The 27081-nt window shown below is 33.8% G+C and overlaps 1 protein-coding gene across 1 annotated transcript; it reads left to right on the top strand.

The window, feature by feature from the left end:
- Positions 1–14859: 14859 nt before the first annotated feature.
- On the top strand, positions 14860–18498 carry LOC120126005 (zinc finger CCCH domain-containing protein 6-like). The gene is made up of 4 exons (XM_039144310.1): positions 14860–15154; positions 16773–16982; positions 17075–17199; positions 17312–18498. Exons 1-4 carry the CDS (start codon positions 15095–15097, stop codon positions 18243–18245), a joined length of 1329 nt encoding a protein of 442 aa, XP_039000241.1. The 5' UTR covers positions 14860–15094; the 3' UTR covers positions 18246–18498.
- Positions 18499–27081: the final 8583 nt, after the last annotated feature.

The raw sequence follows: 27081 nt of genomic DNA, 5'->3' as shown, positions 1-27081 counted from the left end.
ATAATATTTCCAACCATTTTATAATATCCTTCAAATTGTTGTAAAATTCCACTTCGATTTGAATTATCGATTCCTTATCGGATTTAATTCTTTCTAATTTTTCTTTACTAAAATTTCAAATCCAAAAATATGATTTCTATAAAACTCCTCTAAAGAGTAAACCATCTATTTATGGAATAAAATTCTTTTTAGGAAATTATCAATTAATTCCCTAAACGTTTTCCTAATTTTTCTACTTTGACCATTAAACTTTCCAAATTTTCATTTTGGTCATTATCTAAATTTTTGGGGTATTACAGTGACAGTCACAGCATTGCTCATGGTGATGACTATATGTATGACGCTTAAACTTGAGATCATTACTATCTCAACATATATTGTTGTATATTTTGATACAGTTAAACGTTCTATGTAATTGGTTGTACTATAAAGACTTATATTAAATATATCACAACATATGTAGTGTGATGTGAATGATCAAGATAAGATTTGTCTTTCCTACGTAACAGGAAATATATCACAGGTCACTTGGTTAAGTGAGACTAGAAATACATGGCCATGCTCGAATAAGTTGGTATGAGATGTCACAAATTATTTTCTTATTATAGTTTACTCTAGAAATCAATAAATAATAGATAGGTTGTACAAGTGTGTTATATCGAGTCTTGACTTCTTGTAGCTTAGGTGATAATGATATATTGCTAGATGTCACTCATTGTTTGTAGCATTAGAATGGTTCTAATGATTACTAATGATGTTACAAGAACCTACAGGGTCACACCCTATGGTTGAAATGAGCAAATATTAAACAGATTTTAAATATACAATTTATTGTACGTGTCTGTAGAATATAATAAAGTTAATATATATTTGATATATATTTTTTTATTATCCTGAATATAATAAAAGAATATTAAAAATGTAATTATGATTACAATTCTTTTAATGATTATTAATTTGGAATATTTTAATTCTAAATAATTAAATTTATGATTTAAATAACTCATAATTAAAAACCCTAATAGTTAAGGTAACTAATATAAAAGGTTAAAACAAGACTAGCAGCTATTCAAACCTTTTAGACGAAATATCTCAAAACAATTTTGATATAAGAAATTTGCTTTCAGCATTTCAACTGGGTGAACTGAGTAGAGGCTGAGACGATTTTCGTGAAGGCTTACGATTCGATCTACTCACGATTGCTGTTGTCTTGCTACTTTTCAAGGAACTCAAGGTGAAATTTTGCATCTCTTCCTCCTGATTTTGGTTTTTCGTACTTAGATCACTATTGAAACTGTCAAATTAATTTTTCGCTATGCCATGGGGAACGTTGACGATTCCAACAAAACTACCAAGTTATGTGGCAATTCTATAACAAACTCACAGATTGAACGAAACGACTGGTGTTTGTTCGAGAAAAAATGTCCACTGGTGGGCGAAACCCATAAATGCCTTATTGGGTACCACTGATGAGCCTTGCGAGCATTCTGCATTCGTTGAGAGCTATCTACTCCCATTGCTAAAGCACAGCTCCTACCTCTGGATGAAGAAATGTTAGCAGACTTAAGAGTATTATAGTATTTGTTAATGCGAAGCATTATAACATTATGGCATTACTAAGCCACACTCTTCAAAACCAATCCCAAATTCATAATATGCAGGTCCTATATTGGGAGTATGCCAGGAGTAGGGATATAACAACTAAGACTTTGTTTTCCAAGTTGTTTGCAGAAGCGAAAGGAATGTTCCTAGCCTTTTTAGTAAAGATTCTAGAAGAGTTGATGCAGCTAACCATACCTGATGCTGGGGACAGTTCAATGAGTTCTAATAGTGCTGAAACTACCCAACAGGGTGGAGATGAAGAAGCAATGGATATTGACACCAAATCATCTGAAGTCAAGGAAGAAACGGAGGGTGAAGACAATGAAAGAGAAAGTGAAAAAGAGGTTGAGTCAGAAAAGTTCACGGAAGTTCTTGCATTTGCATATGAAGATGCTAATATTATTGCAGAAGAAGAGAGTTTGAGCAATCAACAATAAAAAAATAAGCCAGTAAAGGAGACGATACTCTAGCAAAGAAAGCTGTTGCACATATAGTAGATATGAATAAGGATAAAGTTGAGCATGATGCTACAGTTGTTGAAAAATCTAAATTAGACGCAGGAAGGTTATAAGTAAGGTCATTGCTGATGTAGAACAAAAAGCTACTATGACTCATCCTCAGAACATTTTTGTACATCGATCACCGACGCTAAGAGACAAGTGGAAGAAGTGAAAGTGCCAACTTCTTCCTTTTAGCGAAGTCCAAGTTGGATGCTTAGCATATAGCACTTCAGTCTCTGATGTTGTTATGGTGAAAACCACATCAACGTCGACCAGTCAGAAAGAAAGAGTTCGATGAAGGTCAATACTACAACAAAGCGTCTCCGCTCCAACATTCTCAGCCCAATAAGGATCCCAAAAAAACCATCTAATGGATTATACTTCCTTTTCTTATGTTTTAGCATTTGGTCATTTTATCTTCCATTTGTTTTGTTGTTTGTTGCATGCATTAGGGACAATGCATCGCTTAGGTCTAGGGGTGTGTTGTTAGTTATGGTTTAAACATTGCATTTAGGGATGTAGCTTTCCATATAGGAATTGCATTTGTAATGCCATAGGTTAATTTTGTAAAAATCAATGAAGTTTTTAAGGAATTTTAGTGATGTCTGATAATGATAACTAATTAGTATGAAATGCCACGGGGATTTTTAGACTCTTATCAAAATTAGGATCCTTAAAAATAATTTTCACACTATAGGTGTATATCTTCAATACTTAGATAAGTTAGAAATTTTTAAGCTTTAAAACTCTTGTCTTTATTAGATGCTATAACAATATTTCTTAAAAAATAGAGAGAATTTAGGAAATAAGTTGGGTAATTATGGTAATAATTCCAACATAGTTTAGAAAATAAGTTGGGAAATGCTAGTAATAGCTCCTACATAGTGTGAGAAATAAATTGGATATCCAACATTGGTAGAGGAATATTGTTGTAGCATTGAACATCTTTAATAGAGCAAGTACATATTGATTAGCTACACCTAAATTGCACACACTACACTTCGAGGATTCTTATTTTGATTAGATAAAATTGAATTCTCTAATTCAAGAATATATCCATGCTATACAACATTGGCTGAGGCTTGAAAAAGAAACTTACCTGGTGAGTTGATTTCATGAAGTTATTTTATGGTATTCCTATTAATTAGTACATTTCATGCATTTTTCTTGAGGGAAAGTAAACATCTGGGTTAGGGGTGTGATAACTCTCTAAAAGAGTTATCTTTAGTAGCCTTTTATCCTAGGTTTAGTTTGAACTTGATTATTTTAGGATTATATTTGTATTTTTTTTTATATTTTGCATATTGAGAGTTGAGTGGATTGTCTAGGGCTAAATTTGAATTTTATTTATGTAAAACTGTTACATTGATGATGTAGAATTGTAGGAGATGATGAGTGGATATTGCAACAATTGATGAATCACCAGACGATTTGGAGAACCTTCTAGATGGGATAGTTGGGTCAGGTAGCAATCAATAGGCTAAAATCCACCTGAAACATGGAGGCATTTCATTGGAGGATGAAAAATTCACAAGCTTATATATAGTAGTACTTTGCAAACTGAAAATGAGAGAATTTTCTAATCCATAAAAGTACCCATCCTCACATTATTCCATCGTGCGCCATAGAAGTTTAAGCCCCTGCAAGGGATTGTTGTAGCATTAGAAGAGCTCGTTGAGTAGCATCGACAGTCCGTAGATCACCATTTGAAGCTTATTATTTGAGAGAGGGAGTGACTTTGGATGTTCTTAAACTTTCTAGATGATAATTTGTATTGATTACTTTATGTTTTGTGTTGCTACTACTTTTATATACTATTTGCTTCATGATTACTATTAGAAATAGTGCTTATTAAAAGTATGGTTTTTCAATTATTTTCTAGAAATATAGTTGATTGATTTGTTGTGCACTTTTGATAGCATTGGTATTGCTTAGTGGCAATGTTTATGTTGAAGAATATACATCCAATTGTTTAGCATTGTTAATACTTTGAATCCTTTAATTAATGAAAATTCATTAGAGCAGTTCAAAGGGTTTTAATAATTGTTGATCACATAAGGGTAGTTTGCTTGGTTTACTTAAAGTGTGATTTTCATTATATCATTACATGCGATTTGATTGTTGACTTTACGTTGTTTGTAGTGCTATAGAATGACTTGGTTTTTCATACTTTGATTTTTATGTTATTTAAATAGCATCTCTACATATCTATAATTTCTTTGATATTTAGACTCTAATGAAAAACATTTTGCTTCTTGTGGATATGATACTCGTAGATTTTTTAGCTACCACTTATTACTTGGGTATTGGTGTATACCTGCACTAAAGCCATAACATTTAGTAGGCATCAGCTACGAGAGCATAAGTTTTATCAAAATATATTCCTTCTTCCTAAGTATACCTTTAAGCAGCAAGTCTAGCCTTGTTCCTCACTATGTTAACACTTTCATCTAATTTATTTCTAAGTACTCATTTAGTAACTATGGTAGATTTATCACTAGGCCTTTCAACTAATGTTCATACTTGACTCCTCTCAAATTGATTTAACTCATATTGCATAGACAATATCTAAAATTTATCACCTAATACTTCTTTGATATTCTTAGGCTCTATGCATGAGATGAATGTAACACAATTAGAAATATTCTAAGAGGGATCTAGTGCTTGCCCCTTTGGATGGTTCACCCAAAATCTCACCATCCTTGACATAGTTGTATTCCCTTGGGTAGGAGACTTTTCTTTCCTCTAGAATTAGTTCCTCAATAGAATTTATGGAATTACAAGAAATATTCCTTCATCACTTTTTACATCAAATTTGTCAAGATTATCTTTTCCATTATTTAAAACAAAACACTTACTCCCAAAAAGATGAAAATAGCTAATGCTAAGCTTTTTATTTTTAAAAAGTTCATATGAAGTTTTCTTCAAAATAAGCCTAATCGATACTATATTTACAATATAAAAAGCGGTGTTCGTGGCTTACGCCCAAAAATATTTTGGAAAATTATTTTCGCAAAGCATGGTTCTAGCCATTTCCTCTGAAGTTATTTTACCTCTCAAGAACTCCATTTTTTTGAGGGGTTCTAGGAGTTGAAAAATTATGGATAATTCTATTGGAGTTACAAAATTTTCAAATTTGGTTCCATGGTCACTCCTAAAACTAGAAATAGTCTAACCTTTTTCATTTTGGTTTATTTTTAAAAATGCTATGAATTTTTCTAAAGCTTCATCTTTTGTACTTAAAAAGAGAACCCATGTGTATATAGAATAATCATCAACAAGTACAAAGACATATTGTTTTCCACCCAATCTAACAGTCCTAATAGGCCCAAATAAATCAATATTAACCAATTACAACACTCTACTAGAGGAAATATCATTAATGGATTTAAAGGAAACTCTTTTATGCTTACCCTTAGCACATGCATCAGAAATTTTGTCTAAATTAAATTTTAGCTTTGGTAAACCTCTAACTATATCACATTTAACAAGCTTAGCTAATATGCTCATACTAGCATGTCCAAGTTTTTTATGCCATAACCATGAATCATTTTCATCTTTAGCTACTACGCATATATTTAAGAAAACAAGATCATGTAAATATTTCCTATCCTATGTCCAACACGCATAATCATGTTTGATGCAATGTCAACTATTTTACAACCATTGGACTAAAAAATGAAAAAATATCCTTTATCACAAAATTGACTTATACTAAGTAGATTATGCTTCAAGCCATTGCCATATAACATATTTTCTATTAAAATGGAAGAATTGTAACCAATTGAACTTATTCCTTATATGTTTCCTTTGGAGTTGTCACCAAAAGTTACTACTCATCCACTTTTAGGCTTAACCACTTTGAAACAATTCTTGTCACCGGTCACATGTCTCGAGCTTCCACTATTAATGTATCATGAATTTGTGCTTACATTTTGTGTCTTGTAGCAATGTTCCTCTGCCTACAAACATATATTAATTTTTTTATTTTTGGTACCCAAATTCTTTTAGGTCCATAACATTAGTTCCTAATAATCTAGTACCCTTAGGTATCCATTTTTTTAGGATATCCTTGTCCTTAGTAGCAATGAGCCCTTTGGAACCCATATGTTCCTAACAACTTTCTCATTAGAGGTTCTTTGGGGACCTATATGTTTGTATTGTCTAAAGCTATTTTTTAACATAGTTGGATTTAGAAGTTAAAGACCCTTTTGAAATATATTTGATCCAACTTTGTGAAAATAAGCTTAGAGATCATCATGCTCCTTTTGATGATCATCATGAACTTTGGAAAGAAATGCAAATCTTGATTTTTCTTTTCAAACATATAAAGTTTGACTTGCATGTCTTTCAACTTACTTTTAAGTTCATTATTAGTCTGTGATAAGAGATCATTTTCATTTTTCATTTTTGAAATATTTTTCTTTTTTTTGAAAGCATAATCTCAAATTCTAAGGCCAATTCATCATAGGCCTCTTGTAGTTCAACAAAAGAATATTCATTTAAATTGGATGGACTAGAGGTTACCTTAGTTTCTCCTTTGATGGCCATAAGACACAAGTTGGATACTTCTTGTTCTTCTTCATTGGAGCATTCTTTATCGTGTCTTTTGTGCCTTCTTATATGACACATTTTTCTTCAATTGAAGAAACCAAAACTTAATATATCTCGTTTCTAATATTCATAACAAATGATGGGGTTATTCTCTTTAGATTTCTTAAAGCCCTCCTTTCTTTGAAATATTCTTCCTTTGTTGGACTTCATGAATCTTCTAAATCTTTTGGCAAAAATTTCCATTTCCTTATCTTTTCCCTCGCTAGAATCACTCTCTTCCATGGTGGACTTGAGACAATTTCCTACTTTTCTTCTTCACCTTCTTCTTCTCTTGTTCTTTATTTTTCTTTTGAAGTTTCACCTCGTGATTGAGTAATGATCCGATTAGTTCATCAAGGGTTTACAATTTCAAACTTTTGCCCTCCCAAGATGTAGTCAAAGATGCAAGCATTTTCCTCGCAACTTCTTCATTAGGTAGACCTTCACAAAGTTCTATAAATCGTTGATGATGGCAGTAAAATGATCCGACATGGTTTTAATGTCTTCGTCATCCTTCATTTTGAAATTCTCACAATTGAGAGTGAGAATTCGAATCTTCGATTTCTTCACTTGATTTTACCCTCATTTGTGACTTTAAGCTTGGACCATGTTTTATTTGCGTATAAGCAAGAAGATAGCCTACTATATTTATCAGGGTTTAATGCTCAAAATATGATGTGTATGGCCTTGACGTTGAGTTAAACGAGTCTTTGATCTTCATCGTTTTATTCTGACTTGAGCTTCAGCACCACAAGCTCTCATTGTATCTTGGAAGGAATAGAAGATCCATTGGTAATGACATCCCATATCGAATAATTTGTGGCTTGACCTACTATATTTATCGGGGTTTAATGCTCAAAATATGATGTGTATGGCCTTGGCGTTGAGTTAAACGAGTCTTTGATCTTCATCGTTTCATTCTGACTTGAGCTTCAGCACCACAAGCTCTCATTGTATCTTGGAAGGAATAGAAGATCCATCGGTAATGACATCCCATATCGAATAATTTATGGCTTGAATGAATAACATCATTCTATTCTTCCAATAAGAATAGTTGGCAACACTAAAATAGGAGGCTTTGAAATGGATTGAGACTCGCCAAAAATTCAGGAAGTGGATGGAGTGGTCACTAAAGATGATATGATTAACTTCTTTCTATTATCTTCTCAAGAGGATGTTAAGTCTTCCAATGAGATTAGCTCTGATACCAGTTGTTGATTCAATCAAGAGGATGAACTAGCCAAGAGGATGGTGAATTGGCAATTAAAAATTTGGTCGAAACTTTAAGGAAAAAAATAAGAAATTGAATACAAGAATTTTTAGACTGGTTCAATTTTTTGAACCAAAGTCTACATCCACTACCTTAGCTATCCACATTAAAGATTTTCAAAAATTATTTAATTTGTATCAACCTTTGAGGACAAGGAATAACCTTACAACTCCCTCAAAATTATACCTCAAATTCTTGAGAACACTCTCTCAAATAGAAAAATTACAAAATTTACAAACTTAGAAAAACCTCACAAAGAAATTGTTTGCACAATTCAATAACAAATAAGAACGCTTAACAAGTAAAACAAATGAGTACAAAAGTGTTTTTGGAAAGCGAAAGAGAATATTCAAGAATGATGACTTAGATTTTCTCTTAATGTGATTGCTTTGACTTTATTTATGATTTCTTGTCTTCACATATGGCTTGAAATCTTGTTGTGGGAGTTAATAAAGTCGTTGGGATGAAATTTCCCACAATAAATGTTGCTCAGATGATGTGAGTGTACTTCTACAACTATCACTTTTTATTCTTCTTTCTTCAAACGTGGGATACTTCAAGAATCAGGGAGCTTTACTAAGTCTTTTATCATATTTCTATACTTATATTTCTATGTGTAGTTGTCAAATGATCATTATTATGTTGCATGTTATAAGTTTTATATTTAATAATTATTACACTAAGTATTGGCATGTTAAATGCTAGTTCTTATACTTAGAGTATGTCATTACATCAACATAAGCATACATGAATCACACATCTTTACTTAGAAAATTTTATGATTAAACCTCCATTCCTAGCTTATCCTATGTATACATGACATTTCTTAAGATTATAATTAGCTTATTATGGACTGCATTAATCATTTATATAGTTTACCTACGTTACAAAGCTCTACTTATTGATTTCATACCCTATCACTAGTATTTAGGATAAAGAACACATTACATCTAGCTTTGGGAAGCTCATACAATCCATGCCAGCTCAAAACCGGTTGTAGGAAGCTAAACACAAGTGGAAAGTAGCTGAGGCTTAGCTAAGGGAGCTAAAGGGTAGCTGACTTTAGCTGGAGGGCAGCTGATGACTATAGTAGATGAGCTAAGGACTTCAGGTAGTTGAAGGTAGATGAAGTGGCATTAGCTGCCTCACTAAGCTATTCACTCACCTAGCTTGCTTACCAAGGTGCTAGTTTGCTTCATTAGCCACCTATGTCATCACCTAGGCACCACACGCTTCATGTACAAGTCATGTGACCGAGGATACATGCTACAAGGCATAGAGAAGCACACTTGATCAAGGAGTCATATGTTTTCATTAAAACAACATGTAACTTCCTTTGAATTCAAATAAAGGTGCCAAGTATCCAAGGACACAACCATTCAGCCAAGACTTCTCCAACACACATTTGGGAACCAAACTTGAAGAGTAACATAACCATTCAGCCAAGGATTTTACACCATAAATTTAAAGCATTTCAAGAGGCAAAACAACATGATTATTTAGCCTAAGAGAAGAAGAGCATAAATGAACCATTGCTTTAATTATTCACCTTTGTAATAACATGTTTAATCATTTAAGGCATTGTATCCATTCACAAAGGCACCTAGTCAAACCATCACCTTGCTATTCGGCTATGTCTCTTCATAAACTATAAATTGCCAATGCCTTAGCATTTGCAAGGCATCACTCCCATTACTTGAAATATATTGTGAGATTATCCTCTTTGCCTAAACTCTTTAAACTTTTATCGACTTATCAAGTTTATTTGGATCTTGTGGCATCAACCCCTTTCTATTGATACTTTTGGTTACTTTGGTTTCATATACCAAAGTGGTTAAAGTCCTTTGCTACCACTCCTTGTTCAACTTATAAGGTTTGGTGTTAGGTTTCTTATAGCCTAGTTTCTACCTTAGTTGTTCAAGATATTATCCTAACCTTACATTTCTTTCATAAGCCCATCATCACGCCAACATATTTTTGTAACCATCTCCATTTCCATATTTTATAAATAGCCCACCATTTTACCCTTACATCAACTACCAATCCCTCCATTTATGCCAATCTTCTTGCAGGTACTTGTTCATTCACTAGATCCACAATTAAAGGGTATATACCCTACATCACCAGATGCCTAAAGTTTTGGTACTCAGGCTTGGTGTATCAACATTGCATGCATTAATTACAAAAATCTAGTTGTTGGCGAGAGAGGAGTATCGATACTCTAATGTGAGTATCGTTACCAATATCGATACTTGCACAGTATCGATACAAAAAATAGCTACTGAATTTTTTTTTAAAACCATAAAGGGAGTATCACTACTCCCATCTCGAGTATCGATACTACTGCGTATTTTAGCACAATAGTATTGATATTGGTATTGGTACTCCATGAACTGTATATGTATTGTTCTTGTAGTATCGGTACTACAAAGTTAAGATTTTGGACTCTATTAAAATTTGAAACTCTTAGTAAAATGTTTGAAAATTATTTCCACACTTGAATTTTCAAAAGAGTAAAGAGTAAAAATGAAGTTTTTGACCTTAAAAAGAATTTCAATATTCAAACAATTTAATTGAATATAAACTTGAAAACAGAATTTAAAATAATCTTAAAATTTATTTAAAAATGTTCATTTTTGGTATATCAAAATTCAAAGCATGGTTCAACAATTTTAATATGAACACAAATAATAAATGTAAACAAAATAATTACGTACCATTGACACATTGATCATCCTTTCAATCTTCATAGTAAGTGAACTCACCATATGTTAAGTTTAGTTATTTAATTCATTATTTTTTTCTCTTGTTTTCTTCTATAAATAAATAATTTTAATGCTTCAAGTTCTGCTTCTATATTTCTTTATGTATCTTCTTCTAACTTCGGATTTGAACTACAACTTGTATCTACTTTAACATAATCAGTAAACAATTCAACATGGCTTACCGAATTCGTTGTGTACGTCTCAATCATTTTAGGAATTAATGCATTATTATTTAGGTATCCCATTAATGAATCTAGTTCAACTGAACCTATGGGGAACATATAGCTAGCGATGACAATTTTGTATTTCTCTCTGCTTCAACCTTGTTTTACACTTGATTCAACAAATTGAACAATTCAATGTCTTCTTGAAATGAAATTTCGAAATATTTCGCCTCACAATACACAACCACTGAAATTCTTTTCATTTAGAACAATACGATTTGCACTCACAAAACAACACTACTATAATATATGTTGAGTTAAAATCAATTTTTATTGTATTTCACTACACAATACATGTGACTAAAATAGTAAATATTCCATTTCATACACAATAAAGATTCTATTTCTTATGACTTTTCTTTCTTTCTTCACACTCAAATCAGCTTTAAATGTGTAATGTATGTGACTCTTTCCTTGCTAAAGCCTATCAAGTAACTTCAACATTTACATTATTTCAAAACTCATACCAAAATTTCAAACTAAAGTATCAAAACTCATGTCATATGTATCGATATTTCAAATATCGAACTGATCTCATCAATATTTTTTAACATTGTTGGATTATAGATTTAACATTGTAAACCATTTTTGTTCTATGTTTGAAACCGTTCATATTATGGAAAAATAAAACAAAACAAGTTTATTAGTATAACATTGTAGGTAGTACCTTTTTAAATTGTCAACCGTTTATTCTATATATTGAAACCGTTAATATTATGACAAAATAAGACTAAATAGGCTTTTTGGTATAACATTGTAGGTAGTGCCTTTTTAGATTGTTAATTGTTTATGTTGTATGTTTGAAATCGTTTATATTATGAAAAAAAAATAAGACAAAACAGGTTTATTGGTATAACATTGTAGGTAGTTCCCTTTTAAATTGGCAATCGTTTATATTATATTTGAAACTAATGGTGTTCAATCTATCAGTTTGGTTAATCGACCGAACCGGACTTTCAAAATTTCATTAAACGTTTTTTTTTGCTTTAACCTTTAATCGAATAATTTTTTTTTTTGAAAATAATTAATCTAACTGAACAAAATTCGGTTAATCGGTCAGTTAACCGAATTAATAAAAATTTAAATAATATAAATAATATATATTATTTATTAAACATTTAATAATTTTAGCTAATTTGATTAATTTGGTAGGTTAATTCAGTTGATTAATTCAGTTAAACCAAAATTTAAATACTCATAAAGCTATTAATATATAAATAATATATTAAATATTTAAAAGTTTTGGTTAATTAACCGATTCGAACCGAATTAACCAATAACCGAACTTTGAAAAAATCATTAACCGTTAACCGATCGAACTTAAAATTAATCGACTGATTAACATAAAAAAATATGATTCGGTCAGTTTTATTGGTTAACCGAACTTTTGAACACCCCTATTTGAAACATTTATATTATAAAAAAATAAGACAAAATCAGTTAAGTTATAAGGCTAGAGTTTCTTGCGTAACCTATGCTATAAATGGGATATTCCTCCTCCCTTCCTCAACTCAACAAACATATGTCTTCTTTTTCCTTAATAGTTACCTTAATTCCTTCTCTGGTTCAGTTTATGATCTTTCTTAGTATATATGGATTCCATAAGGCGTCCACTTTCGATGGCATGAAAAACTTGGGTCTAAGAAGTTTGGTGGGTGTGGTTAAACTCTATCGTAATGTTGAACGCTACTCATACTTATAAAAAGTCCCTCTTCTGGTGGCACAAAACCTAGCACAAATCTTATACATGCTTTTGTCAATACCAATGCTAGAAGTTGTCACTAGAGGAGGATACCTTCATAACGCATAAGTCCTTATAAATCTTTATCTTTTGCAAAGTTATGATATCGGTATTTGTACCAAAATCCTTGTTTCTTATGAGAATTTGCCTTGCTGTCGTTGTGTGATTCTAATTTAACCAATGACACACCTCCACTCATCATTCAGTTTGTTTCACCGTAGATCAGACTCAAGTTGCCTATGGTACACAAAAATCAAGAATATTTTTTTATCATCATCCATAAGTATCGATATATTGAATTTATGTACAAAGTATCGATCAACATAAATAAATTATCGATTTTTTATATTTGAACTGCTTTCTAAAATAATTTCTCTCGATTCACTCATAATAAACATTGATATTTCTCAACAAAAATCAATACTTTCAAATTTAAAAAAATGGCTAACCTGAAGGCTGCAAAGTATCGACTTTTCCCACATATACTAGAGCATAAGTATCTATATAAATAAAAAAAAGTATCAAACCTTTTAACATATGTTTTGATATTTTAACTATCGATCATATTCATCAACTTGTTCAATATCTAAAAGTATCGATCACGTCGTATAAGTATCGATATTTTAAATTTCGATCTTTCTATCAACTTTACCAAAATTTTAAAAATTATCGAATACTATCGTATAAGTATCGATATTTTAACTTTCGAATGTAAGTTCAACCTTTTCAATATTCCAAAGTATCGATATTTAAAATTTTAACCTGGTTTTTTTTTGGGAGGACTTATTTTATTAATAAAAATACTAACATAACATATCATTTTCAGCTTTTAACTTATTTTCTTATCGTGGGAAAAATCTAAGACTGCATCAGCTTAAACTCCGATAACATTTTAAGCACAACCCATTTTGTTATGAAAAATATTAACATTCAAGATTGCAAACTACTTCCTTAGTGAAAGATGACATTCTTAGTAACAACCTATTTTATTAATAAAAAATATTAACATTACATATTGCAACCTATTTCTTATTGAATAATGACATTATTGGACGCAACCGTATTTCTTATATATATTTATAACATTTTTGGCTTTTAACTGAAATTTTTATTGTGGAAAAATCTAAGACTCCATCGACTTAAACTCCAATAACATTTTAGTCACAACACATTTTGTTATGAAAATATTAAGATTCAGGATTACAACATACTTTTTTATTGAACCATGACATTCTTGGTGGTAACCTATTTTATTAATAAAAATATTAACATTACAAATATCAATCTATTTCTTAGTAAACCATGATATTATTGGGCCAAATCATTTTTCTTATATATATTCATAACATTTTCGGTTTTTAACTCTATCAGCTTAAACTCTAATAATATTTTAGGCGCAACTTATTTTGTTATGAAAAATATTAACATTTAAGATTGAAACCTACTATATTATTGAACCATGACATTATTGGTGGCAACATATTTTATTAATAAAAAATTTAACATTACATATCGTAACCTTATTTCTTAGTGTACCGTAAAATTATTGGACGCAACCGTTTTTCTTATATATATTTATAACATTTTCAGTTTTTAACTTATTTTATTACCGTGAGAAAATATAAGCCTCCAACAACTTAACTCTGATAAATATTTTAGGATAACTTAAAATATTAATAGCATTCATAATATTTACCATATATAACTCATTTTCTTAATTTGTATAATATCTTAATACAACCTATTATATTTACTTAAATGGATAACTTTTCAGGTTCCTAGTTATAACAATTTATTTAAACACTTTTAACCTATAACTTTTTTTACCGTTCACACTTTCTATTACCCTTATTTTAGGTGCCTCGTTGCAAAACCAACACAGAAATTAAAGAGTGGTCAGAATCTGAAATTGTGAATCCAAAAATCCGGTTTGTTTTAACCGCACTTGCATACGAGCAATCCCAGCAGCCGTCCACTTCGACGCGTCAATAGATTGCGTGCGTCAGCCCTCTTACAGAGCAGAAGCCCAGAAAGAAAGAAATACACCATATTTAAAAGGAAGATTTCGGGAAAATAAATCAGACAGAACAACGGCAAAGCCCTGAAAATCCGTTGTAGGGTTACCGTGAACCTCTCCGTCTGGAAACATTAGGTAATTGGAGAATAGATATGCGAGGCTTCTGAATCGATTGCTTCTTTATATTTCTTACAATTAGGGCTTTCAAAACAGGTATGTTGATTTAATGGTTGAGGCTCTTTTCTTCTTTCTCCTCCTCTCTTTGGGAGTTTGGGTTTTAATTGACCCAACCCTAACCGTAGAATCAGGGCCGGAAAATGATCGTTTTAGGGCATCTCTCTCTCTTTGATATAATATATTGTATTTTTTGCGATCTGTAAATATGCGAGGACCGCACAAGACAAAAAGGGTTACTTGGGCCTCAGACGTTAACCTTTGTCAGGTAAAATTGTAATTTTCCTTTGGAAGTTCTCTAGTTTTGAGGTCCATTTCAGGCGAAATAGGGAAGTGGAACGATGTACATTTTAAGTTGAAGTGAACCAAAAAATTTGGAGAATAAAGCTATGCTAGCTCTTTTTTTGTTTTGTTTTTGGTGTGGTTTTTTCAATAATATTTTACCTATTACTCCCTCTTGAACTGCATTTGAACCTTTCTGGTTGACAATTTTAGTTCTTTTTTGTATCCCTGTAATGCATGATTTAGAATGAGTTTTTCATTTTGGTGATGACATTATTGTATTATGTCTAATTTAGTTTCACACCTTTCTGATTTATGAGAACAAACCTGTTAATATAGTTGGGAAGTTTCTCATGCTAGTTAGACATAGGAATGATGGTTTAGGTAAAATCTCCATGGAACTTGATTAAGTTGCATGTTAAGTTAATGAATTCTTCTTATATTGCTCTATTTCTGAAGTCTCGACATTATATAGGTGCTTTTGGTTATAAGAAAAGCCTCCAATATGTTTTTTTACATGTAGGATGGTTAACCGTTTTTCCAGTGTATGAAGAGAAGAAATTGACTTTTTTCCCGAGTCCTAAACAATTTGAAAGGACTGTTAGTTTCATTTGGAGAGTTCCAGTTTTAGAATCTTTAATTCTTAGGTCATGATGTCCTTTACAAATTGAAAGGGCATTCTCCTATATAGCTACCACAAGTCCATAAAGAGTCTTTGCTGCCTCATCCTAAGATCATTCGATACTCTAAACTAATTAGAATTGAATTTCTTACTGTTGTTAATACTTCATAAATGCCCTCTGCCAATGGTTTTGTGATCAGAAAAGGGAAATCCAATGCCGTCAAGCTATTATAGAGTAGGTCCAACTGTCTCTCTAACGAGTCAATTTGAGAGTGAAGAAATCAGTTTTCGCTCAATATTTTAGGCTGGGTTATTCTCACAAATGACAGATAGCTGATCTGACTGTCTTATCGCAGCCTTTCAGCAAAGAGATCAAGTTATCTGTTGATTGGTAACCTGTACCTAAATCTACTAGGCTCAATTAGATGATTGGTTTCATTGTATCTCATTCGTGACAAAAATGCATTGTTGCTGCCATCTTAATTCATCTAATTGTCTAGTGGCAAATATTTCTGTCTCATTTTACCAAGTTTATATGCTTTTTATACAATTGGACCCTAGCATTTACAACAAGAGGAGTTTACTAAACTAGAGTAGTAGATAATGCTAGATTTTATGCTGCTTCCAATTGTATCAGTATAGTTGAAGTTTTCTAAGATAAGCAATTGAAATTCACCGTGAGATTTAATTAGTCTGAGCTGATGCTTTGTGAGTGTTAAAAATTTGTAGCATTTCAGCGAGAAATGACAGATTCGCTGTGACATACGGCATTATAGATGTTGAAGTTAGTTCTGCGTGCATTTTGATTTTGTTGTTGGAAAAGAAGTTCTTATATATACATATATATTTTAAAACCATCTCTGTTTATGCCACCTCTACTCGGTTTAGTTGCCAGTTAGTACAATGAAATGATGTTTGAACATTTTACAATCCTATCTTATCGAAGATGACAAACAGAATACATAAATGTTTCTCTTAACAGATAAGGCTATTTCTGTTGGAGGATTCACCGTCCCAAATTGGGTCAGGTGGTCAAGATCACCTCCAAGCAAAAACCTCGTTGGTATCACATTCAAATGGAGCAGCTGGGGATGACTTTCTGCCTCCTGGATTTGAAGGGGCTCATTCTACAAATGATCTGCAGATTAACTTGTTGGAAATTCCTGTTATTAAATGGAGATGTCCTCTCAGAGTAACAGTTCTAAAGCTTAATCTGCATTTTAGGCTGATTTGTGATTATTGCTCCCAGACATTTACTTCCAAGCTTAATCTACATTTTCACAGTTTGTTTTGGACTTGAATTGGCAAGTTGTTGCCGGAGAGGAAAGTAAAGAGGTGGAGATTCAAAATCAGAGACAAGTGAGAGTGCTTGAAGCTGTTTATCCACGCCCATCTGCAATTCCTACAAAGTTTGATACTTTTCCTTTTTCTTTTTTGGACGGGTTGTGGGGTGGGTTTTCTAGAACCTGTTACTCTTGGTTTTACTTTTCGATGACACTAAATTTTCTTCTCGTTGTGCAGCCCTTCTGTTTCAGCAGACATAGGAAATTGCCACTGTAACGATCTGCTAACTCCTCAAATACCCGTTACTCCTATCGAAGACGAGGATGCAGCAATGGAAACTCTACTTAATTCACAGCCCCTTATGTTGCCTCCTGGTATTTTACAAACTCTTTATTGCAGTATGCCGAGTGTTTCAAGTTCTTCGGCTGATGAAAAACCAGCTGCTGGAACGGTTGTTAATGTTGAACCTGGTATAGCTGCAGCTGCCTTTGCAGCGATTAACCAAAGCAATAAACCCGGAAACATGTTTGATCCTGACTTGCTCGTTAAGATTCTCAGCAACCCGAGATTGATTGAGAAATTAGTTACTGATCATGGAGCTGCTTCAGGTACTCAAAGCTTAACTGAATCGCCATCCCCTTTGGTACCGTCTCCCGGCCCATCCCCACCTGTAAATCCTTCCAACCCATTTCCTGCCCACATCAATAGAACAGAAAATGGTATTGCACCCTTATCAGCTACATCTGGTGGAGCAATTTATTCTCAGCCAAATGGGGTTGGACTTGGACCCTCAAATAAACAAAGTCCCATACCCAGTGTCCATACAGTTACAGCTTCATCTGCTATTGGACCTCCCCGGAAGAAGGATGTAAACTATTATAAAAACTTGATTCTGCAGCATGGAGGAGAAAGACAAGAACCAGCTAAGTTCAACAACCGGTACAATCAGCCCGTAAGACCAAACCAAGAGCTAATAAACAATACCAAACTGAGAGATTCAAGACCAAAGGTTATGAAACCTTGCATGTACTTCAACAGTGCGAGGGGATGCCGGAACGGAGTCAATTGCACATATCAGCATGATATGTCAGCCCATCAGAACAGTGGCAATAGTGTTCAAGAGGCGCCGAATGCAAAGAGAACGAAAATGGATGGAGAAATAAGCAGTTAGAAATTGGTAGAGCATGAATGCGTTTTTTCACATGCAAAAAGCGGACTGCGGCTCTACGTTTATTCCTTCACTGGCTTTTTTTAGCATATATTCTTCCTTAACGACATGCTTAACTTCTTTTTGCAAATATTATAATTCTAGTACTCACTTTTTGTCTGTTATTCCTTTGCATCAAGCATTAAAGATTCGATGGGCTAGAGAGCCTTGGTTATCAAAATCAATTGCGGATATTCATACTTAATCGTCTGTACCTTTGCTTTGTATCGAGTGAAAATGTAGCGTACGTATATATTACAGTGTCACAACTGACAAGCAAGCAGGAATGAAAAAAAGGATTTTATTTTAGGAGTGAACGTAAATTTTTTTATTGTAGGGTTTTATTTTAGGATAGTAGCTTGAACATAAAAAATTAAAATATTTGCTGACAAGGATTCATTGCTATCAAAATTGATTAATAATAAAAGGAGAATATTTTATGCATTTTCTTTAAAAATCAAAAGCCTCTTGGCCAAAAATAAATAGATAAAGTTTTGACTAGGGTGAGCGTTCGGTCAAGTCGAGTTAAAAATTTTTGAGTTATTCGAGTTTAGTCTTATTTTACAATTGAATTTAACTTGATAAAAATTTTAGTCGTGTTATTCGAGTTTATATATATATTATATTATTTTTATATCATAACGTTATTTATTATATCAAGTACAATTTAAAATTATAAAATATATTCATAATATTATATTTTAAAGAAAGTATTTTGAAACTAAAATATTGATTAGAGTATAAAGGATTAAGGAATTGATAAGAAAAAAAATTTGCAAACAATTATAATCAAAAGAATAAATTGAGTAAAATGCAAAGTTAAGGAACTAAATAAAAAAAGAGTTTATTTTTAGTGAATTCATTTTTAGTGAAAAAGTAAGAATTGAAGTAACATATGTATTCTATTATGATATATGAGCATATGATTCAAATTTGATAAAGAATGAACTTAAAATAAAGCATGAATAGAAGAAATAAGGAAATTTTGAATAATTGAGGGTAAATTGAAAATAGAAAATTTGTTATCAAAAAAGAGGAATTGAAAATACAAATGTATTCTACGAAGGTTTAGGAGCATGTGATTCAAATTTGATAAAAATAACTTAAACTGAACGAGAAATTGAATGAACAATGATATTAAGATTAAATCGTAAAATTATCAAAATATTTAGTCAAACTTTTAGTTCTACGAGTAACTTGAAATTTCAAACTTTCAAGTCAACTAGAACTCGAAAATCAAATTGATAATTGAGTTGTCTTGAATAACTCAAACTGAGTCGACTCGAAGAACTCAAAATTAAAAAAAATCAATTTTTTAAATCAAGTCGAGTTTTGTTAGAAGGTAGGCATACCATCCGGACCATTGTCGAAAGATGGAGAAAAAACAAACACCTATGGGTTTTGGTTACAAAGCAGAGGATATAAAAAAAGTCTATTATTAGTAACAAATTGATTACAATATTTGGTGTCTTTCACGAAAACTACTCTCAACCTGACGTTGGGGACAACCTACTACCATACCTCTCCTTATCCCATTGCATATAAGAATTGTGTTTTATTGTTGTTATTGTATAATATATAGACACTCGTTTTTGTCTGGATTATAAATATTATATGATAATTATGATTATTATATTATTATTATTATATTATAATTACTATAATATAATAATAGTTATTAGTAATATTATTAACTTATGTTTTATTATTTCTTGCAGGCCTTACAACAAGCCCAACTAGGCCCAATCACAAAGGGTTATTAAACTCAAACCCGAAGACCAGATCACAAGACCCGACCCGTTTTGCAGTAACTCAGTTCCCACGTGCAGCCCGGCTCCCCGCGTGAACCACCCATACTCGTGCACCCCATGTGTAGCACAACTCCCCAACAGCAGGCTCCACGCCCGAGCACACCCACGCGATGCCCACACCCGACAGCACTCTGACCGAGCAGCTCGGTTCCCAGGCAGCGTACGATCACCAAGCCAGCACTCGGCACTCACCCATGCTGGTCGGCCACCCACCAAAACCGAGGCCACCACTGCCGATGCCCATGTCACTCTGCTCGAACCCATACACTGGCGGCAGAATTGTTTTTGTTCTCCGAGGATGCAAGAGGGATGGGGGGAAACAAAAAAATAAAAGAATCATCAGGAATAAGAATGGATCATCGAGTTATAAACAAAGAAAGAGCCATCAAAGAGAGGGGCCAGCAGCTATCGAGGAGAAAAACAGAAACCAAAATATCAACCAAAGAGATCATTAGTGGCCATCGATAGACCATCACCAGCAGTAAGGAAAATAAACCGAGAGCAAGAAAAAGGAATATCCATCGGAAGAACAAAAAAACCAGACCAGTAACAATTAGGAAGGAGCATCCAAAAGAAAGGAAAAATTACCTTCAGAACCCAGAGGCCTTCCCCCGCGTTGCTAGGAACCAAAACCCATTTAGGTTTAAGGTAAACCTCTCGTTCTCTGAGTGTTTCTAGGTACTGTAAAGGCGTGAGTTTTGTTTTACGGGTTTGTTGAAAAGAGGGCTTCGGGTTTGGGAGGTCTAGATAGGGTTTGGGTTCGGTTATGAGGACAGGGTCCTGAGGAGGGGAGAGTGAGCATTATCTGAGGTCTTGGTTCCACATCGGAGCCTTTGAGGGCCGAAACCCACGACGGTCGCGAAGTTTGACGGAGAGGGAGAGGGTTGACTGTTTTGAGAGGATTAGGGTTATGGTTCGGCGAAGGGATGAAGATTTGAGGTCTAGGTTCATCGAAGTTTGTGGGTTCTTCTTCGGGGCCATAAGATAACGGCGGAGGCGGCGGAGGCCAGGGTTACGTTTAGGGTTGAGGGAGAGGAAACGAAGAAGGTTAAGGTGAAGAGAGGGAGAACGACGGGCTTTGGCTTGTTTAGGGCTAAGGAGAAAATGAAGCTAAGACTCAAAATTTTACCCTAATATTATATATATTAAGACGCGAAAACGGCGTAGTTTCACAGTGGCGTGAAACGGCAGCGTCTTGATAGCTGGGTGAATCTGCGTTTTATGAAAATGGGGTAATATCTATTTAGGTCTTTTAGTTTCGTTTCATGTTATTACCCCATATGTAGAACTGTTTAATCCAGTATCATGTTATGGCTATTTTTGTTTTGATAGCTGGGGAAATAAAGCTTTATTGTAATGTTAATTTCTCCTCATAATTTTCAGCATTTTCAGTTTAATCCAGTATCATGTTATGGCTATTTTTGCACTATTTTCACTTTGGATTGTAATTTGGGAAATGTTCATTTTGATCCGAATGTTCATTTTGATCTATGTAGAACTGTGTTTGTATTATGTTTGTAGTACTTGAGAATGCAGTTTTACGAGGAAAAAACCTATTGTTTATTTTCTTTATGCTTTAGCCTTAAATTTTTTTCTTATATTTTAGCCCTTTGTTTAATATTTTATGCGTGATTGTAGGTTTAATTTAGATTTATTTTAAGTGTATATATGTATATAGTATTTCGAGTATGTTGTTTGTACGTACATGTTTAGGTGTGATTTTTTAAGCATGTTAGCTTCATTTGCATGACTTAGTCTAATCACATAATCGGATTAAGGGTAATACCCTTTTAATTTAAAACTGTCGGAATGGCTTCTCTTAACTTACTAGAGAGTCGTTTTGACGATTTTAAATTAAAAGTGTATCCCGTCAGTAACACTTAAATAAATTTTGATTCATCGCCTTAAAATTTGGAAATGAAAGAAAAATAAATGTTCGACTATTTAAATTTGTTGAGAAAATATCGTTAGAACTCACCTAAAGATCTAGTCTCAATATTTGTAAATAATCGAATATTTTTATCTTTCTAATGGCTTGGTGATTTTAATTTAACCTATTTTGTTGCTTTTAATATTATAAAAATCACAATTTTGTTGTTTTTAAGGGATCGTAAACCAAATTAAACTCGAACTTGTAAAATTCGTTGTAAAGACATTAAATAATCGACTAGGTGTCGATTTAGGGCGTTGTGGGGGTGCTAATCCTTCCCCACGCTTAATCGACTTCCAAACTCAGATTTTGATAACGCATACCTTAATTTATCGTTTTAATTAAAATTAATTTTTTATTTAAAATGACAAGAAGTTTTTGGGTGTCCAATCACACCCTAATCAAAGATTGGTGGCGACTCCTCAAACCGTATGTTTTTATCGTAAAGGAATTTCCAAAATTTTGAAACGAGAGGTTTTCTAAAATCACATTGTTTTTAATTAAAAATTCAATCGAAAATAGAATAATTAAAAATGGTATGGTTTCCAAAATCTCACTCGCTCCCCTTTAGAAAAAATCATTTCGACAGCTTAGCGACACAGTATACAACAGTGTCCTGATTTCTTAGAGTTGGTACAAGGGATGATGGACAATAAAGAAATCGAATTCTTTAAAGAATTGGTTGAAAAAGAAGAAGCAAAGATTTGTACTTCTGAAGGATCGTCCAAAGGGGTCTACAGTGTTGGTTGTCCCCTCATAATTACTCCCAAGAATCAAGTGACTAAGAAGGTGGCTCCAAAGGTGATTATTACACCTCCATCTCCGTTCCCATACAAAGATGATAAACAAGTGCCTTGGAGGTATACTTTTCAAATAGGAGAGGTGGCAAAGCAACAAGAAGAAGTAGACAAAGTTGAACACATGACCATGACTGGTAGGTGTTATTTCAAAGAGCTTGAGAAGAAGATTGCTGCTGAAAAAGGAAAAAGTATCGATGTGCAGATAAAAGAAGATGAGCCCGTTATCAATGAACTGGTAACAGAGAAGGAAGCAGTGGAATATTTAAATTTTTTGAAACATAAGTGAGTTTAGTATTGTTGAACAACTGCACCAGTTGCCAACCCGTATTTTTGTCCTGTCACTTCTTCTGAGATCAGAGGCTCATTGCAACGCCTTGTTAAAAGTTTTGAACCAAACCTTTGTCCCGAAGGAGTTACCCACAGAAAAGTTAGACCGACTAATTGCCAACATACAAGCCCATAACTTTTTATCTTTTTATGAGAATGAGAACCCTTCGGGGATGATTGACAATCATAAGGCTCTGTATATTACAATTAGGTGCAAATGACATGTTTTATCTAGAGTACTTATAAACAATGGTTCGGCGTTAAATGTAATGTCTGTGGTGACTCTGAAAAAGTTGCCAGTGGATAGTACCCTGATGAGGAATTGTCAAAGTGTGGTTTCGAACTTTTGATGGAACAAAAAGAGAAGTGTTAGGCAAGATTGATATTCCTTTGACTATTGGTCCAACAATATATGAAGTGGAGTTTCTTGTGATGGACATCATGCCTACATACAACTGCTTGTTGGGAAGGCACTGGATTCATCAGGCTGGGGCAGTTCCATCAACTTTGCACCAGAGGCTAAAGTTCGTAATTGATGGAAGGCTGGTATACATCCCTGCGGAAGAAGACATTATTGCTTCAGTTTCTACTACAGCTCCATACGTTAAAGTGGAAGAACAAGATGATGAATGTCCTTTCAGATCATTAGAGTTTGTCAATGCCACGTTTGTGGCCGAAGATAAGAAAATCCCAAAGCCTAGATTGTCGGACTGCACCAAAATGGGGCTCAAACTGACTCTTGGAAGAGGGACAAAAGTTGGCCAAGGGCTAGGACGTCAGTTGTAAGGACCTGTATGACCAAATTACCCTATTACTAAAAGAACAGGTTTGGTTTAGGGTATCAGCCAACTTTGAAGGAAAAACAGAGGGGCATCAAGAGGAGTCGGGAATTGAGAGAGGCAAGGTTGACTGGTGAGGACCCAAGTTGGGAACCAATTACCTTTCCGCCATTAAGTAGCATCTTCACATCAGCAGGGCATATGTTTCAAAGGACTTCGAGAAACGGTAAATTGATAGATGAGAATATCTTGGATGATTTTGGCATTAATGTTATAACCATTGAGGGGTTTGAAGAAATGAGGGCTACGAGCATTTACCCTGCACCATCAGGCTTTGTGTTGAATAATTGGATAACGGAGGAATTATTTGTAGTTTATAAATCTTTTACAGAGTAATACGCTAGAACTTTTCCCTATTGTTTATACCCTGGGACATTACGTGATCTGATGTAAAGGGTTAAGCTGTGTGTTTTTACTTGTTTTCAATAAAAGATGTGTTCTGTTAATTCCCAAATGGAAAACATTTTTCTCATGCATTTCTTTTTTGGTTAAATATATGTATATATTATTTCTTTCTATTTATTTATATAGGAATAAATTCTCCCATATGTATACATGTACATATATATATTCTCTTACGTTAATCCTTTCAGGAACTCTCAATGATACAAATGCTGACGACCCTGACCCAGAGATTGATTTCGAGATGCCCATATGTCAAGGGGAAATCGAAGGTTGTGATGATGATAAGGGATGTGAACTACCTTCTGAATTGTTAAAGATGGTGGAACAGGGAGATAAATAGATTCTGCCTCACGAAGAGCATACGGAGATCTTGAATTTGGGTACGGATGAGGATAGAAAAGAAGTAAAGATTGGTACCACCTTGTCTGCTGAAGGAAGATAGAGCTTGATAGAATTACTTCAAGAATTCAAAGATGTAATTGCTTGGTCGTATGAAGATATGCCAGGTCTTGATACAGAATTGGTCGTCCATAAACTGCCGATAGCCCGTACAACAGAGACTGAGAAGAATGAGACCTGAGATGTTGCTCAAAATTAAAGAAGAAATGAAGAAACAATTTGATGTTGGGTTTCTTACAGTGGCCAAATATCCTGAGTGGGTAGCAAATATTGTCCCGGTACCAAAGAATGATGGGAAAATTTGAATGTGTGTCGACTATAGAGATCTTAATAGAGCTAGTGGATGATGCTTTAGAAATTCTTTGTTCTCATTTATGGATGGTTTCTTTGGCTACAACCAAATTAAGATGAATCTTGAAGATATGGAGAAAACAACGTTTATCACTATGTGGGGAACGTTCTGTTAAAAGTCATGCTGTTTGGATTGAAGAATGCAAGGGCAACATGATCAAACTGAGAAGAGGGAGAGGGCTATCTATTATCTCAGTAATAAGTTCACTGAGTGCGAGGCCAGATACTCACCAATTGAAAATTTGTGTTGTGCTTTAGTATTGGCTACCAGAAGGCTTAGGCAATATATGTTGTATCATACTACATGGTTCATATCCAAGCTGGACCCTTTGAAGTATCTAATGGGTGTACCTGCATTATCTGGAAGATTAGCCCGTTGGAAAATCCTGTTGTCCGAATTTGATATCCAGTATGTAAGCCAGAAGGCGGTTAAAGGGAGCGCCATAGACGAATTCATTGTAAGTAGGGCTTCTGAAGAATATGAACCATTGAACTTTGATTTTCCAGATGAGGATTTAATGGCTATCTTGGAGGAAGAAACAATCGCATACATTAGGAAATACTGGAAGATGAACTTTGATGGTGCTTCAAACGCCTATGGGCATAGGATTGGGGCAATCTTGGTATAACCAGAGGAAGAGCATTATCCTTTTACTAGTCAGCTCAATTTTAATTGTACAAACAATGCGGCTAGTATGAGGCTTCTGTTATGGGTCTTAGAGTTGCTATTGAACTCAAAGCAAAAATGCTCAAGGTATATGGGGACTCAGCTTTGGTAATTTACCAACTCATATGAGAATGGGAAACAAAAGATCCCAAACTGGTGGAATACCGTAAATTAGTCCTGAAACTTATTGAAGAATTTGAATAAGTGACTTTCAATTACCTCCCCAGAGAAGAAAATCAAATGGCGGACGCCTTGGCTACTTTGGCAGTAGCCTTTAAGATGAACGAGCATTCAAGTATGATGTTTATTGAGATGAAGGCTTATGAGTATCCAGTCCACTGCTTTAACGTTGAAGAAGATGAAGATGGAAGACCTTGTACTATGATGTCTTGCAATATATATGGTATCAAAGTTACCCCGAACAGGCAACTGAGAATGACAAAAGGACTATTAGGAGAATGGCAGCAGGGTATGTGATCAATGGTGAGACCCTGTATAAGAAAAGCATGGATCATGTCTTATTAAGGTATGTTGACACTAAAGAAGCCAAAATGATTATTGAAGAAGTACATGAAGGAATATGTGGCAACCATGCTAATGGGCATGTAATGGTCAGACAAATTATACGATTTGGGTATTATTGGTCAACTATGGAAACTGATTGCATCAATTATGCCCAAAAGTGTCACATGTATCAGATTTATGGAGATAGAATGCACACCCCTCCTCATCCGTTGCATGTGATGACAGCTCCGTGGCCGTTTTCTATATAGGGCATGGAAGTTATTGGATAAATTTTGCTGAAAGCGTCAAATGGCCATGGTTTCATTCTAGTAGCAATAGATTACTTCACCAAGTGGGTAGAAGCTGCTTCCTATGCAAGTGTTACCTAGTCAACGGTATATAAGTTCTTGAAGAATGAGATCATTTGTAGATATGGCTTATCGGAAAGGATTATCTCTGATAATGCATTGAACTTAAACAACAAGAAAATAGACTCTGTCTGTGAGTAATTCAAGATAAAGCATCATAATTCCACTATTTATCGCCCAAAGATGAATGGGGCAGTGGAGGCAGCTAATAAGAACATTAAGATGCTTATAGAGAAAATGATAGAGACTTATAACGATTGGCATGAGAAGTTTCCATTTGCTTTGTTTGTCTATCGAACTTCAGTACGAAGTTAACTGGGGAAACTCCATTTTATTTAGTTTAGGGCATGCAATCTGTCCTCCCTATTGAAGTAGAAATTCCCTCACTTATGGTTTCGT

Source organism: Hibiscus syriacus, unplaced genomic scaffold, assembly GCF_006381635.1.
Source record: "Hibiscus syriacus cultivar Baekdansim isolate YM2019G1 unplaced genomic scaffold, ASM638163v2 tig00110450_pilon, whole genome shotgun sequence".
NCBI lineage: Eukaryota > Viridiplantae > Streptophyta > Magnoliopsida > Malvales > Malvaceae > Hibiscus > Hibiscus syriacus.
This window is presented reverse-complemented; position numbering and strand designations above follow the sequence as displayed.

Coding starts and splice junctions, on each gene's coding strand:
- LOC120126005 (XM_039144310.1), top strand. CDS start 15,095: ATGCGAGGACCGCACAAGACAAAAAGGGTTACTTGGGCCTCAGACGTT. Junction 15,155..16,772: donor CAGACGTTAACCTTTGTCAG/GTAAAATTGTAA, acceptor TTCTCTTAACAG/ATAAGGCTATTTCTGTTGGA. Junction 17,200..17,311: donor CCATCTGCAATTCCTACAAA/GTTTGATACTTT, acceptor CTCGTTGTGCAG/CCCTTCTGTTTCAGCAGACA.